The sequence below is a fragment of the Aethina tumida genome, chromosome 7 (assembly GCF_024364675.1).
Source record: "Aethina tumida isolate Nest 87 chromosome 7, icAetTumi1.1, whole genome shotgun sequence".
In the NCBI taxonomy this organism is placed as follows: Eukaryota; Metazoa; Arthropoda; class Insecta; order Coleoptera; family Nitidulidae; genus Aethina; species Aethina tumida.
Window position 1 is genome coordinate 11,656,208 of NC_065441.1, and position 17,467 is coordinate 11,673,674.

At 29.0% G+C, this 17,467-nt stretch overlaps 2 protein-coding genes across 3 annotated transcripts in view; one reads left to right on the plus strand and one right to left on the minus strand.

The window, feature by feature from the left end:
* The first annotated feature begins 2,478 nt into the window (after positions 1-2,478).
* The window catches only part of LOC109606031 (uncharacterized), a 64,570-nt gene continuing 49,581 nt past the window's right edge, over positions 2,479-17,467 (plus strand). For both annotated transcript variants that reach the window (XM_049970117.1, XM_049970116.1), the window contains exon 1: positions 2,479-2,598. The gene's annotated coding sequence lies outside the window, so the exon portion shown is untranslated. The remainder of the gene's footprint in view (positions 2,599-17,467) is intronic.
* Positions 5,646-9,167, minus strand: LOC109594527 (anti-sigma-I factor RsgI). The gene is made up of 4 exons (XM_049969954.1): positions 8,848-9,167; positions 6,983-7,134; positions 6,372-6,716; positions 5,646-5,900 (listed from the first exon to the last, which is right to left on the minus strand). The coding sequence occupies exons 1-4, from the start codon at positions 9,165-9,167 to the stop codon at positions 5,719-5,721; spliced, it is 999 nt and encodes a 332-aa protein (XP_049825911.1). The 3' UTR covers positions 5,646-5,718.

Genomic DNA, 17,467 nt, shown 5'->3' on the forward strand with positions numbered 1-17,467 from the left:
CCATGTTAAATTCGATTAAATTATGAGGGGGACCGGTAATAAAATTGTGTAACATATGTGGTATAAAATTTGAATTCCGGGCTTCTTTTCTGTTTTATATGCAATAAAAGTGGGATTCCTTCTCATCTGGTTGTCAAAAGAAAAGGCTATGTATCCCGTGTTGATATACAGCGTTTACATGTTTTGTATGGATGAAATAAATCTTTAATATTAAAAATCAAAAGTAAGGCTTGAATTGAATTATAGATTTTGTACAAAATATTTGTGGGTGATACTGATATAAGTAATTGTGTGAAGGAGAATAAATTGTTTTTTTGACAATCTGTATTTTATTTAATTTTATTTTTCAAATTAAAACACATTTTTTATATTATTCATATATTAAACTAAAATAATATATAAAATTTTAATCGAAATGTTCATTTATTCAATAATACATAATTTTTATTTTAAGAAACACAACTTTACTCAACTTGATCAACTAAAGTAACAAATATTTGTTCTGAACTATAACGACTGCAATTTTATATCGTATAAACTGTTTTCAAGAGTACAGAGAACGACACAATTGACATTAAGGACAAAACAAATCATTTAAACATAATTAACTGCGTCTGCAGGAAATTGACTTAGCTTGTTAATACATGATTTATCACTTTCAGTATTGTCACCTCTTAAACTCCCTACAAAATATGTGATGTAAGTTTGGGAAACAATTTAATTAAACAGCCATTTATCATGAGGTCGAAATCGTTTTTTCATTTTGACGGAGCTGGCAAATCTTTTATCTTTCTAAATAATTTGTGTTTTAATTAAGTTTTTTTTGCCTTTCTTTGTTAAACACTGGCGCAAACTTTTCCGGCCTTATGTTGTCAAGAACATAATTAAGTTGCCAAAGTGCATTGCAGTGATTTAATGTGGGTGAGGAATTTCCTGCAATGAAGTGTAAAAATAAGTCATGCCTTCGAAACAGATGAAATTACACAATATTTTCTACAGTTAAGCTCAAAGACTTATTTGATATTTTTTATACATTTACGATTTTATTGAATAAGTATGTGAATGAACGTATTCATGTAGACAAGTACTATATCTGAGCATCAGAGCAAATGTTAAATCGATACAAAAGTCTTCCCAGGAAATTGACAAGAGCTCTAAAGCCAAAGCTTTATTTTCTCTTAAGTGTTCCATAAATCTACTTGTATTGACAATTTAGAAATTATTGTATTTCAGAGTATATCCCCGGATATAGTATTTCGTAAGGAAACTTACAAGTCTAGTTTACTGAAAGCAGACAAAAACGACAAAATCGAATGAACACTTTCAGCGACTACTTGTACTGAAATCTTATATTAAAAGCCTTTCTGTGTCAAGAATATTCGCAGTGTTATATTTAAAAACATACTCGGGCGAAAAATCCTTGTCACGTGGTATATTTATTTTACCCGTATAAAATTTGTTGCCATCGTAATTATTATCTTACGTCCAGTTCAAACTTAAAAATGATCATTTGATATTTTGTTTACTATGTAAAAACGTAAATTCCGTGTTTATGAAATGTTATCGTTATTAATTAGTTAACTGTAAATAATTCAAGAATCAATTTTAATTTGTTGATTAAGGTGAATAGAGTGTAGTAAATGTTAAAAAGTTTTCACAAACATACAAAAATATGGATGATGATCAGTATCATTTTTTACGATAATAATTAATTGAACTTCCACGAGGACCCATACATTCATTGATTGGTCTTGGCATTGATTCAATGAGGTGGTCAATTTTTTTATGAGAAATCTTATATTCCATGCCCCCTATACTTGGTACTGAAAGTCCGCCAAAGTTTGTGGAGTGCACACGTGTGCAATCGGTGCTAAGTCAAATCTTACAGTAACAAATTTACATTGGAATCAATTTTGGTTCAATACATGAGCACGTATACCAAATTTTTTAAAATTTAATTTACATTTTTAAAGAAATGTGCCACATACAAATTAGTATGTATGACACAAGAACAAATTTTATAATTTTTTAAATCATCAACTCTAATTGCAAACAAAAATTATGGTAAAACTGAACAAATTTTTCGTAATTTAATCAAATTAAATAAATTTTTAATCGCCAAAACTTAATTTATTTTTCCTTGATTGTTTAACATTTATTAATTAACGAATTTCGTAATTCAGATTCGCCTGTGGCAATTTATTATGAAAAGATCCTGTTTCAAAAGTTGTATAATTACAGGAGTTGTACGCTGGCCCTTTTGTAACGGAAACATATTGAATTATTTACAATGAATGTTATTTAATTAACGGACTCGTCTTTGTAAAATTATTATCAATAGATCCTGTTGCAGAGGTTGTGTTTACGGTCGTTCAGACGTGCGCTGAAAGTCGACACTCGCTCTCGGGGGTGGAAAACACGCCGTGAAAACTATTTGGCGGGAGTTTGCTTTCGACGTGGCGGTCGGTTAGACGGTTTCATCCCGAACGCGCGTTCCTGAACACGTAAAACGCTCAGCGATATCTTCTGTCGAATCAAAAAAATTAACATATTTAATTTTGAGACGAAATTGTGAAGTTTGGAGGCTGCTCAAATCATGTAAGTTAACACAATTTTTTGGCAAGAGTCTGCTGAAAATATAATCAAAAATTACATTCACTTGTTATTTAACTAATTTTATTTACGTGTTAGCATAATTTACATATTATGTCCGCAATTATTTTTCTTCATCTTGTCGTGGGATCCTGTCAGTGAAATATACAACATATGCTCTTAGTTTACTTTCAATTTTTATTATAAATATTTCATAAAATAAAAAAATTACAAATATATAAAAATTACAAAAATAATTAATTTATAGAATTTTAATTAATTTTGTAATTTTAGTGTTAAGTATAACAAAAACATTTTTAACATAAATAATTAAAGGAAAATATTTTATTTAAATTATATATACTATAAATTCTTAAACAAATTTAGTATAAAAAATAAAGTAAAACTGAAACACAAAATATAGAGATACACATAATTTATAATATAAATAAATAATAAATTTATAACACATTTATTATTTATTTATGTTACTTAGAGTAAACATATTTATTTTAAATAAAGGAAATATATTAAATATTCATAATTTATTTTATTTATTTATTAACATATTTGACTAATGCACATTTTTAAAACATAAAATAAATAAAACCATTTCTTTCATATAAAATATTTAAAGTAATATTATATATAGACAAAGATACGATATTCTATTAATTAAAGATGTATAAGATCCTCTTTTTGTAATTAAATGAAGTAATAAACAAAAAATTTATCTGATAGACTATTATTATTATTATTATTATTATTATTATTATTATTATTATTATTATTAATATTTTATAAATAATATAAAAAATGTTCTGCTTAGAATTTTGAATTATACATAAAGAAAATTAACATAGGAAGGGAATAACAATGGAAACTTTTCTAAGTAATCAGGTTTTTAGACGTACCAATTTTTCCATATCTTTTTTCGCAGATGGAACAAGCAGTTGTTCATTTAAACGTCACTTATATGAGATTTACATAAAAATTATACTTGTATTTATCTTTAACAAACCAGTCTGTAAATTTCTTGAACGTTTTTAATGCGAAACTTTAATTTATGTCTATATATTCAGAAAATTTTAGTGAACTTCTTAAGTTGCCGATTTGTTCTTACCCATATTTGCCTTAGAATTGTCCCGATGTTACAATTCCCTCTAGTTTATTGATTTACTTGTTTTGTTGCACTGATATTTTTTAAACATATATTGATTTATTACAAATTATTGGTTTTGCATTTAGTTTAAAAAATGTGAGGTTTAGGGCACATTATAAAAATGAATAGGTAAATATAATATTAAATTAGTTTGTATAAAATATAAAGGATTTTATGGTGTAATATATTGGTAATTTCAATTTAATTCAAATATTAACATGATCTTGAAATATTAAAGAAAGATTGCCTCCTGAACTTTTTCTAAGCTGAAAATTCTAGTAATGAATAGCAAATAAATAGTTAAAAACAAAAAACTCCTTAACTTATTGCTCTAATTATGTCTAAATATTTCAATATATATATTTGATGTTTTAATGATAACTTAAAAACTAGGTCGACAATAAAATTATACTTTTGAATCTTTGATATTACTTATAATTTCATATTAATGATGACAGAACAGACTAAATACCAAGTAAGTCTGCTATTGTTAGCAGCCTGTATCTACCTAAACGTAGGTTGAGCAGACGTAGGGCCCACCTTCGTGATTATGTATGATCAAACTAAACATCCCTCGTCTGAGCCTTTCTTTTCGAAATAATTTTCACGACACATTCTAGTATAATATAGCCTAGCAGGTCCTAATCTGTAGACTGCTCGCAAACTATAATACTTGGCATAAGTGCCTCACAAGGTTAACTAATTTACATAAGAAACAGCAGCCCGCTTAAGGACTCACTTGGAAACTTCAATTCCTGTCCTGTAATCGAGACGAATCGTGAGCGAAAATTAATTAACAGCACGACATTGAAAATGTAACGTTAAGCTTTTATCATTTTCACTGTACACAACTTTCCCGTATTCTGTCAGGTGATTTTTCAAGGTGTTTGAACGGCTTAAAACTTCGACGCTTGTGTATAGGCTGGTATGAATTTTAAAGAGGCTCTTTTGTATGCAGTTTTTTAATAGTATAAAGCGTGGCAATTAATTCAGGTTTGGTCGAATAAATTATATAAGGAATAGCCGATTGTTTTTATTGTTATCAATTATTTTTATTAGTTTGATGGATTATAACAATAAACTTAAGTGCTATTAAATCATTATGAAATTAATATGTTGCAATTATCTTGATTGGGTTATTTTTAGTGCACATCTGTTTTTAACAGATGGTTTATTGATCATTAATCATGTATATTTACTAAAATCAAAGAATATCTTCCGAAATAAATTAATGGGCTGCTTTTGTCATAAAAATATGTTAGGGCATTCATTTATATTAGATATTTTATGGTCCTTCAAAAGCAAATTCACAAAAGTTAAATGATATTTATGAAACTTTATTCTCATATTTTTTGGACAATATAACATAACATTTTGGAATACTAATTTTATAAATTAAGATATTTAATGATCTTCAATATAAATTATAAATTGGGAGTAAATATTTTGATGTTCATGATAAATTTAATAAACCCCCATTTACTATTTGTTTGTTCATTAATCAAGCAAATTAGTAAAAATAGAACAGTCAAGAAGCAGATAATTTAAATTTCTACGTTTATGCTTGTCTAGAAATCAAAATAAAGGAAAACGCAAAATTTTTCTTTGTTTTTCCATGATACAGGAACGTCAACGGTTCTTGAAAATGAATGAATGATTCATATAAAAAAGAAATATCACAGACATCCAGACGTAGGTCCTGTTCTACACATAAATTGGAATTCTTTAAATTCTTTAAGAAAACATGCACGGTCCATCTTATATTAATTTGTTTTGTCCTGTATACGAATACACTACCTTGCATATAAATTGACTAAAATAAACTAAAATATTTTTTATATTATTAATTTTAATGGCACAAAAAGGAAATAAATCAAACTCACGATGGATACAAAAAAAAATAATTTAATTATTAGTGTAACATGGTAAAATTAATAAAAACAACTAATTAACAAGATGAACTTTCAATAATCTTCTTTAGATCGATCATTGTAGGCATATTCCTTGCCGTTTTCATTTCCTTGCTTATGTTTGTACTGAGAATAATCCTTTTGATAGGCCTCTTTGCCATTCCTACCTTTGTATCCCTCTGATGCCTCTTCTTCCGTTCCTTTATCCGAAAATCCTTCTTTTCCGTGATTTGTTTCTGAAAAACATAATCCCGCAGACATATTTATAACAGGACGATATTACTTGAAGGTGTTTTATTAAATATTAATAAGAATAAGCCGATAAATTTATATATTTATTTAAAAAAGCATATAAAAAAATGGTTCATAACTGTGTTTCAATTCCACTTGACTTTCTAAATATTTTAAATAATTTATACCGATCCGATATCGAATACCTATTAACCTTACATTACCGTCATTGATGCAAGGTTAAAATATTTTTATAATTTTAGATTCTAGTGTAATTTTCGTAAAAAATTTAAAGGTAAAGCATAATAAAATAGAGATAAAATCACCCATTTTCGAAGTATTTTAGAGACAGTTTTAAGTACTAAAAATAAAATATAAGTTTAACATTTTATCTGGTAGTGAAAAGACAATGACGAAGTAAATAAGTTACTTATTATCATATTACAAGACACAAAGAAAAGATAATAACAACTTACCTTTAAAGCCTGAATTCCGCAACCCTCCCTTCTTAAAGCTGCCCTCGTTACTGGCGTGTCCACCTTTGTAGCTTCCATATTTGTTGAAGTGTCCGCTCTTGTCAGCCTCGTCATAAAAACTGTGATCCTTTTTGTATTCATCTTTATGATAAACATTGTGGAAGCCCGTAGTTTTCGAGCCTTTCTTGTGGCCCTTGGCTTGTTTAAATGATTCCCCCCTGTTTCCTTTGCCCGACTCGTGTTTACTTCCAAACTTGCTTGCTACATCGTAATGGCCCGCTTTATTGCCGCCTTCTTGATTGTAATGTCCCTTAAAGCCTTCCTTTTCGTATCTGCCCTTTGTCCCTAACAAATCAATGGCTGGTGTTAAGTCTAATTTGATTAACCCTTTGATCATTACGAATGGCCACACAAAAAGATTGTTTTACAAAAATATGATCTTTTTGAGTTAATTAATAAATAAGTAATGTTTGGTCTACTTCATATACAACATTTGCCAAAAGCAAACAAATCTTCACGATACATTTGGAGTGCCCTTGGGAAGATGAATATAATGTGTAATTTCAATGTGCAATTTCAAGTTTGTATATAATATATGATATTTACATTACCTTTTTCGTATTCATCAAAGTTTTTATAACCGCTTTCGCTTTTCTCACCTTGGGCGGTGTTGTGGTCTGATTTATAACTCTTACCGTTTCCCACCTCATATTTGCTATTATCATCATCCAGGCCGTAATTACCAGTCAGAACTGGTACATTGCTGGAAGGTAAACAAAGTAAACCTTGAAACTTTTTTACATATTTGTAGAGGGATAATTAATACATCAAAATTTAGTATTTCAATTAATTAACATTGTTGACTAGAAAAAGAAGATAGAGGAATGTGGTTTCGATTTTATATTTATATGTCTTTAAATTATAATTTTTTTTCTGTCAACGATAATTTTATATTCTGAGAATATATCAACTCATTTTGCCAACATATATAAGAATTTATAAATAATTTTTTGAGTAATTGTTGAAGCTTTGGAGTAAAAGGGTAGTTTATTACATACATTTTAAAATGGTCTGGCCCAATTTCGTTAGTTTTTAATAAAACTGAGCTCGAACAAAATATAAATGGAAAAAATCGATTTATTCTCTAAATACGAAAAGCCAAGCCAGCGCAATTTTTTGTAAGCCGAATAAAATACATGTGTAATAAAGGAAATTAGGTTAATATTTTTTATTTTCTTTCGTGTATACTTTCTTAAATTTTAATATTAAACAGCATTGAATATAATACAAAATTATGTAGAGGTAAATTAATTTTTGAGAATCAAATATTTACATTTTTATCTCTTCATTTGCTACGACTTGAAATTAAAAAAAAAAAATATGTATAAACTTAAACAGAAACTGAACACAATTGCCTTCTCTTTTGCAACGTTATAAAGTCAACACATTATGTTGACATGGTTAATCTATTGTGTTATTACAAAAGCAACCGTCTTTTTAGGTTTTTTTCTTCAGTGAAACAAACTCTGTTGATTTTCCGGCCAATTTCGTTTAAGAGACCGCACTTCCGGCGAGAAAGTTTGCATAGACTGAAATGGAAAATTATTTAAATCGTTTAAAAGAGACGACACTCCTCCGTAGTGTGTTTGAATTGCCTAAAATTGTAAGCAATAAACGAAATAAGACTCTCCATGAAAAGAACGGAGAACTGTAATAAATTCGAGCAAAATTAAATTAATACTGCACACAGCAATTTTTCGTTTCTCTCTTCTTTGGTGTCTCTAATCACAGTTAATTAAAATCTAAAGAGGGCTTTTTCAAATAACATAAATGATTGATTCAAATTTTATTACAATGGCCATTTTATTGAAAATGTATTTTAATTGTTCTTAATAAATACAAGAGTTTAACTTACATTGTTTCAATTTATTGATAATAATATTTTAATTTTGGGTACAACAAATCAACAAAATAATAAATTTAATAATAATAAATAAACAATATAATATAAATCATTATTGTTATGTTTAACAAAGGACGTTGATTAAAAAAATACTTTTTTAATTTAATTACTTTCGGTCTCCTGTTCTGAAAAGATGTTTAAGCACACGTATATTAAACGTAGCTTTAACACAGGCAAGTAATTATAAGCATGGCAGGAAATTTTTTTAAAACTTTCATTTTACACAAAAGTTATTTTATGTTGTCGGCAAAAATTCACGATAAAGGAGTTGACACATACTGGCGTGGAACATGAAATTTACATAAACATACAGGAACTCTTTGTCAGATAATTAAAAAGGTTAATTTGGAATTTTAACGAGGGAAAACTGTTTTTTATTGTATTGTTTAAATTTTGTTTTGGCAAGTCTGCTTTTTGATGAACCTTTGATATTTTTCTCAAATTGGATTGTTATTCTATTATTTTACATCAAATCAAATATTATTAATTAATTATTTAATTTTCGGTACTCACTCAAAGTCTTGGTAACTACTATATTCAGGAAATGCGTAAGATTTATAACTGACAGGTTTTCCATAAGAATCCACCAATCCATAATCAGGTAAATTAGGATAATAATTTTTTAAATCCAGATAATGCGGCTCGTCATTTATTGAAAACTTGCCCAATGTCACTGGCGGATAACCAAACTGCGGTAGCTTTCCTATATCTGTGTCCTCCGATGAAAATGCCGTAAAGACTGACGGATTTCCGGAGTGCACTTGATAAGAATATCCACTTTCAGAACTTTCTTGATCATCTAATATGGATCGTTTCATGTAGTAGGTTTCCATAGAGGAGCACAAATTAATTATGCACCACAACAATGAACACTTTACCAGAAACATTTTGTTGTATCTGACCTGGGTTAAACTAGTGAAGTTTATATATAGTTGACAAAAGGATAAATGCAACAATATTGGGAAACATATTAAGGTATAAAGGCCAAAACATTAAGCAAGTCTTCATCTATGTCTTAACGTTATTTGTCATTAGAACTACGGTTGATTAGGCACCGGAAATTTAGCGGAAAACCGCAGAATTATTGTAATCAAATCATCAATCAAAAAACACTTCTGGGAGGTGTATCACATTTAATAGAATAATTTCCATTTCACCCCTTATTTTTCGTAATTAGTATGCAGGTAGGTCTAGACACTTCGAAAAATATTCCTAGAGAAATATCATTTAAATTCTGCACAAGTGTTAATTAGAATTGTTTGTGGGGCGATAAATTTTCTCAGAGAAAACGCAATTATACTTAAAGCGAAGGAAAATTGTGTCCGATCGTTAAAACCTTATGTCACAATCAGGAGTTACAAACACGAATGAATGTGTTTTTATTCTTTGCTAAACAATTTAAAATTTTTAACATCAACTACTAATGACCAGCCAAATATTTATTTGAAGATATAAATGTGGGTTTCTGGCCGGATACGCCCGGCATCTGTCATTCGGTTATGATTGAATATTTTGTAAATTATCTCTTTTGTTCAACTTTCGCCAGTAAAAACCAAATCCCGGTGAAACTGCAGATAAATACGTTATACGGTGTTAAACTGAACAAAATCCACTAGTGTGAACTGTCTAACATTTATCACTGCCACAAAAACGGGTGACAGAGATCTTGATGTTTCCCGGGACAAGTATATATTTCTCATAGATGACAGCTGTAATACAGAGACCTTACGAAGGCTAAAGCTCAAATAGACGTGACCGCTTAGGGTATTCAGCTTAAAGTTTTAATAACGAGTTATAGTTGTGAAAGTTACAAAGATTAAATAATGCTGTCTCGTGGCATATTTCTTGGGGTTTGAAATTAGTTCGCAGTTTCATCGTGTGGTGAAAATGTTAAACATTTATCAAATGGTTTAACTCACATTTCAATTATTTAACATATATTCGTCTACAGAAATAGAATCTCTTAGGATATACATAACGTTCGCATAAAGTTGTGGTAAGAAAAGAGATTATTCGTCTTGCATTTCCAAAATCATGTTTAATTGACAATATTATTGCATAAATTGATGGAGGAAAATGATTTTATTTTAAGTTTTTGTTTGAAACAGCTTAAATATTATTAGAGGATTTATAAAGGTGAAGGGTATTCATCAAAATGTCACCATACATATCTTATTTGCCTTCTGGATTTTCTTGTAAGTTTACTTGAAGACATATTATGTAAACAATGTAAAATGTGCTTATAAATTTAGGGTCTCCAATCATAGAACCTGCCTAATAAATCTTCTCTTTTAAACAGGATTCGTGAAACCCTATTATAGTTTTTTCAGTATCAAGAATGAAACGGAGCAGAATTTGAAACCCTTTAGGGAAATAGAACCGTATATTAATAATTGTGGAGGAATTTTCCTAATTTATACCTGTAAGTGCATGGAAATGTGGTAAGCAACTGTAGAAAATCGCTTGCATGATTTTACGAACGGCGTATTATGCCGTATTAGGGCCATAAATATTCACAACATTCAAAATAAACCGCAGGTGATCCCCTCTATTCGTTGAGGCTAAGCGCATAAACGTGAACGTGGAGAATCTTACTCCCGAACCCCAAATTGAATTCGGGCTTGTTTTGGGTAGGCGGTTGCCGGATTTCGTCAGGGCAACCGAGAAGTTTTGTAGTTTCTAAGGATCCGACAACTATTCCATTAAGACCAATCACCGCGACTTTGCGGTCACATTCACCGACAACCATTCATTCGATAATGCTACCTGGAAGACGCTTTTCAAAGTCGATTTTGCTTCCACCAAAGGACACAAAGGTATTTTAAGGCAATCCTTGGAAGCAGCACTATAAATATTTAAGTGTGGCATATTCCGTTTTATATGAATATGAGTATGAAAATATTTAGTTCTAAACTTATTTAGTTCTTTTATTTGACCTTGCCACATATTTTATTATTAGAAATTATTATTCTGGTATTTCCTTGAAGTTTTATGTAGACGTAAAATAGGACACTAACGTGAAAAACTTTTACACATTCATATAAAAATTTTATGGGAAATTTGATGAAATATTGCTCAATATTATGTATTCTTATTTATTTTCCGGCTTTCAAAATTCAAGTAAATTATTAATAAAGTTTGGACACATAAAATTTAACTATTTTTTATGTTTAATGACTTATTAAGTACTTTCATTTATCTGTTTTTTTTTTATTTATATCAGATGAAATTGGATCTATGTACTTAGCTAGAACGAGAACAGATGAAAATTTATTTCGGCAAAAGTAATTATCTTTCATTACTTTTTTCTCGTTTCATTTTAAATTAAAATTTATTAGAAACGTACGTAAATGAATTATTACTTTTAATATAAACTGAGATAGAGATGGAAGGAAAAATAAATATATATTTCCTTTTTGACTTCACATCGTTCAGAATTTTTAATGATCAAATAAAACGAATGTAACATACATGAAAGAACATTTAACTAGTGACTCAATATAATACCTTGGAGAATGAAAACTTTACAATTGTGTTAATCCATTTACGTACATGCCACACCGTTAACGTCATATTAAACCGGAAATAGTCGTGTTTTAGTTGCTTTAATATGATTTGCCTATGTGCAGCTTAAAGTTTAATTATGCTTTAATGCACTGCTTATACAGAGTTTAATTATCGCCTGTTTTAATTATATTTTAATACAATGATTTGAAATGTTGCGTTAAATAACATTATTCCTGTCCAACGTAGGTAATCTTATAAGACTGTAAATCCCAGAAAACGGTTTGGACGACCTCGAGGGGGAAAGCATGTTTATTAATCAGAGTTTGTGGTGAAATTACCAGTACCGCAGAAGAATTATGAAAAAGTCAGACATGGCTGTTGCCCATTAGTGCCAAGATCAGAGCCAGTACGGGTTCACTGTTATTTCTAACGAGACAATTTATTTTGTAATTTATCCGCGCCATGTAAATTCCAATTACATGCTGTATTTTGGTTTCGGTGAAAAAATGAGGAACTGCGACGGACAGTTCTGTTTTAATTTTTTACAACTTGTTGGTTAACGCAGGATTTGTAAAGAGAAGATTTTTTATCAAATTATATTTTTCCTCAATTTGTATAATATTTATAAGTATAGTATAAGTAAAAAAGGTAATTAACACTATAAATTACAATTAATTACAATTAAATATACTAGAATTATATTGATTTATTAATTTGTAATTAATAAAATTAAAGGCAAACGTTAATTTGTAGAAACCGTAAATTATTATTCTGAAGTGGCAATTTAATTTGTTTCGTTTTCCTATTGGTATTATTCTCAATGGAATCCTAATGACATGCTATTACTGCAAATGTATGTAAATTAAAGATAAATTAAGACTTGGAATAATTAATGGATTTAAATTTAATTAATTCGAACCGACCACTGATTTATTTATCACGAGGAAGGAAACTTCAAATATTGATAGACGAGTAAAACAAATATTTAACAAGTTAATTGAAAACATACACTATACATTTAAATTTTACTTACAATGTTATTATAAAATTACATTAATAAAAATTAAGTCTGTATTAATTGGTCTTATGAGGTTGACTTATTATCTCTAGATTGCTAAATCTAAATAAATAAGAATATTGGTCAATAAACACGAAAGTTTATTCTAATATAAAAACCACTATAGGCATTAACTAAACTATTAAAATTTTTAAAGTGTTTAAAATGATTTATTAACTTTCTTCTAGAACTAGATAAATTCATGTCCACCATTTAAGTAAAAAATCTAAACTTCTCAGCGGTTTCCAAAGATTGTGAACTATCCTTCTGAACAGACCATTCTTTTAGTTAAATTATAGTATGATATGGTATGGCTCTTTACATACACTTAAAAGTAGAGTTTTAAATTTTACATTTTTACAATGACATTAGTCTTAGACAACTTAACCTCTATTCTAGCTGGAAGACATACCTACAAAGCAAACTTGATATTACTAAATACTTTTTCATGATTCAATCTAAAGATCTACTCTTTCGAAAGTCTATCCATCTCTTCCGACAAAAGTATATTTTTTTCAATAATTAAAAATATTTTACCACTCGAATCCCCGTTATTGTTAATTTATGAATAAGGTTAAAATTAACTAACATCAAAATTCATTAAAGAAAGTAGTATTTTCGTTTCTGAAATGTCTAACCTTAAAAATGTTTTTAAAACATTTTTCCTACAAGCAACGGTGTTTTTGATAGTATAATGCGCTATTTAATAAAAAGAAGAAGGTTAATATTATATATTTTCAATGATTGCATTGGTGTCATAAAAACCGTTTGAAAAGCCCGAACTACAAGTATTGGTCTAATTAGTGAAGCGTCTCTTTACCGTTTAAGCTTATTAAGTTTTAAGGGACGTTCCGTGGGAAGACGCCTTTGACATAGGCTCGACCTCGCCCGTTAAACCATCATCGCAACTTATTAAAGTTTCCAATTCGTCGGGACCGTGTTTATATATAAATTCGTTGACTGGCTTGATAAATCAGTTAATGAAAGTTTTGCGAAAATTTAAATAGAGGTAGTTAAGTTTTTGAACCCTTGCTTTTATGTGACCTCGACAACTCGAAGATAGCAAAAAGTATTCTCGTACGCAAAAGACGGGATAAAGTTTGGCAAGGTAACGAAACATATTTTACCAAGTTATCACATGTAAACTAAATAATGCGATATTATTTTGTAAAATTGTTACATTTAGAATTTATGTCATCATTAACTCGAATAATGTATTCCTCTAACATTAAAGCCTTTTCCTCCACAAATTTTAAAAATTTTCGTCATCTATTACTAAAAATCAATATCCAATAAAGGATTTTACGGCGCGAAGTCTCAAGAGAGCTCGGTGTATTTTAACAGAGCTAGTCACTTTCGTTTTTGAACGGAAGACGTAAATTAGAACGAAACTGCTATATTGAACTAGCGACCATCGATTATGCCCTAAAGGGATATAGAGGAAAATACATTAGAAAAACGAAATAGGAATCCTGGCCTCAAAGGTTTCGTAAATATCGGTCTCGAAATGAGAATAGAAATCATTTCAAAGCTGTAATATAGGAAATCGTACTCAGAATTTACACTTCCATTTATTATTATTACAATTCAGATGATATCCAATTCACCAACATCGCATCGCCATGTTTTTAATTAACACTAGTGATGGATTTGTGTAATATTTTTAATAATTATTAAACATTTACAAGACTAAAATGTGATGTATAATTTTATTTCACGCTACTGAAGTAATTATGAATAATGAAATACACGTTTATTGTATGAATTTAAATAATCAAATTAATTAATTAATTTGTATTCATATTATGAACAATCGAATGATGCTCTCGAATAGATAATCCCTAATGAATGACTGCTTTTATTGAATTACTTTCAACTCTAAATTTATTTCAATGGCTTTATTCCATTTTATTTCAAAAGAATATTAAACGGATTGAAGAATTAATACAGTTTACAAGAACGAAAATTCATTAAATTAGAAAAAATAGTAAAAAATGAAAAACAAATTTATTAATTACATTTATTAAATTTTGTGTATGTTAAACAATTTGAACAACTTCATATAATTTAATCACACTTGCTTGAATTTGTAAACTGTATCCGAATGAAGAGAACTTGAATTAAATACATATCACATTAGCGAACGGTGGATACTAAAAGTTCGAACTCGAACTGCAACTGTTGCGGCAACTGCATTCAGTAAATGATGCCTTTTAACCATTATAACTTTTGTAACTGCACTCAAAATAACAATAGAAATCACAATATGAAAATGTACCTTGGATATCAATGTTGGAGTTTACTGAATATGATTCTTTGATAACCGCACTGCAAAGCCCACACGATTTTGAAACATTCACTTGTCAACGTCACGAAATATTTCGATTACATCTCAGTGGTTTATTGTAAATAAATTCGATCAATTGTAGACAACAAATACGTCGTACTTTGTAAGAACGTGCTCAGCCTCGAATGGTTTTGTTAAAATTTCAAATTCGGAGTCGCATTTTACGGTGTCTGAACGATAAATTTTATTGATTCCTTATGTACATACACGCAATTCAGTTTTGCCGCAATGTCAGTTTTGGAGTTTGTCATGAAATTTGGTTCGAATGACATGTGCGTAATTTGTAACGAATTGATGTGGTGCAAACTTGCGAATGTTTATTAATAATTTACGTGTTTTTTTTTTGAACGAGAACCTGAATTGAAAATTGTCCTTTTGGGACATTTTGGACTCATGTTTCATTTGTGTTTACATGCGACCATATTATCAAGAATCGTTGTATGTTAAAATTAAAATAATTAAATAACATTTCTAATGTCAAAGTTAATAAATGTTGTTTAATATTAACTGTTTGTTTAATTATTATATGATTAATATTTTACAAAAATAAAGAATAGATACATAATTATAAAAAATTAAATAATTTTATAATTTATTTCTTACAAAAACATTTTTTTATTTCCCTTGAATAATGATTATTTTATTTTATATTATTTTTTATTATTTTATTCGATATAAATTTATGATTATCAAGCAAATAAAGACAATGGAGTCGTCACATTCCATTTAATCAATTATTTTGATAATAATTAAATTCCTTTAAATAAATTTATTGTTTATCTTTCTTTATATCGAAACAAAAATTTAATTATTTCTAAATAATATATCGTGACATTAATTTAGAAACATCTCTTTAGTACATTATGATGGCATTGTTTAGATGTATTTATGTGACTAAATCATATTTAATCAAGCAGAATGCTGTAATGGAGAAATTCCTAGAATTTCCACTTGAATACGCCTTGGAAGTATAATGTCATGGACAGAATATAATTTCGTGGTTATTTATTGCTTATCTGGTTCCTGCCAAAACTATTATGACCAATTGTGCTTAATGTGCAATTCCCGTGAGCAATATGTTCTTATCAACCATACTTCTTGACATTTTTATGACTATAGGAAGAGTGACCGTATAAAACACTCATCATATCAAAAATAAGAATCACTTTATTATTAAAACTCTTCGAATCAGATTATGGTATATCGACGTGTTCTTTAAGCGAATCTCACACATCAAATATTGGTTGAAAATTTAAATTCAACCACAGAACCGACCCTGCAATTCGAGGCACGGGCGTTAAGAGGAATGAATTTTTTCACGGTTCATTTAAATGAATATCGAACGGGCCCCTTATTGATACCATTCTGTTGCTTTTATTTTCTAAATGGGACCATAGATCCTAATAAATCAACGACTGCGTATTTCCAATTTGTGGTGTGTAAATTTGAAATTACAATCCGATGCGTTCAGCACTTGTCGTCAATATTTAATAAAATATTCGCAGTGTGATTCTCTCTTTGTCTCTCCCCATACAATTAGGTACAGGAAACTAACAGGAAAAATTGTGTAATCAAAATTTTATTAGATTTATTCACAGAAATTGTTAAAAATTATAATTGCGGAGCTAAGAACTTTCTGTATTTCTTTTTCTATTTGATATCGATCGGACACCTTGAGGCATATTCTCGTCTTATTTATTTTGGGAATCTTGTTTTACTTTACAAGAGTCAACACCAAGTCATCGCCAAGAGGCAATCTGTATGCTATGATTACATCAGCATGTCTTCTCCCTGTCTTATTTAATTAAATAGTGACCCGGAGCATATCTTTTGGTGCTGCCAGAGAATCGAATTGAACAAAAAAATGCAAAAGAAAAATAAAAAGAATGTTGTCGCAGACAGATCTTATATCATTACATCAAGAACAAAATTGAGTGTTTTAATTATATATAGTTCTAATAAGAAACACTATCCATTCTATAAAAAATCATAAGAAAGAAGGCAAACTAATATATCCTGGAGGATGCAATAAATTTGTTCTCAGTAATACTTTCTCCGATAAAAAATAATTTCCAATATTTCTAGTGAACGTAAAAATGATTTATATGCTGATATTCTCTCAACTTTTGTCGACTAAGCTTGTGAGGCCCTCGAAAATCGTTCTTACGACGGTACACATTTTTTCATTTAATTTCTCGCTTAGTTATAATCAAATTTGATTT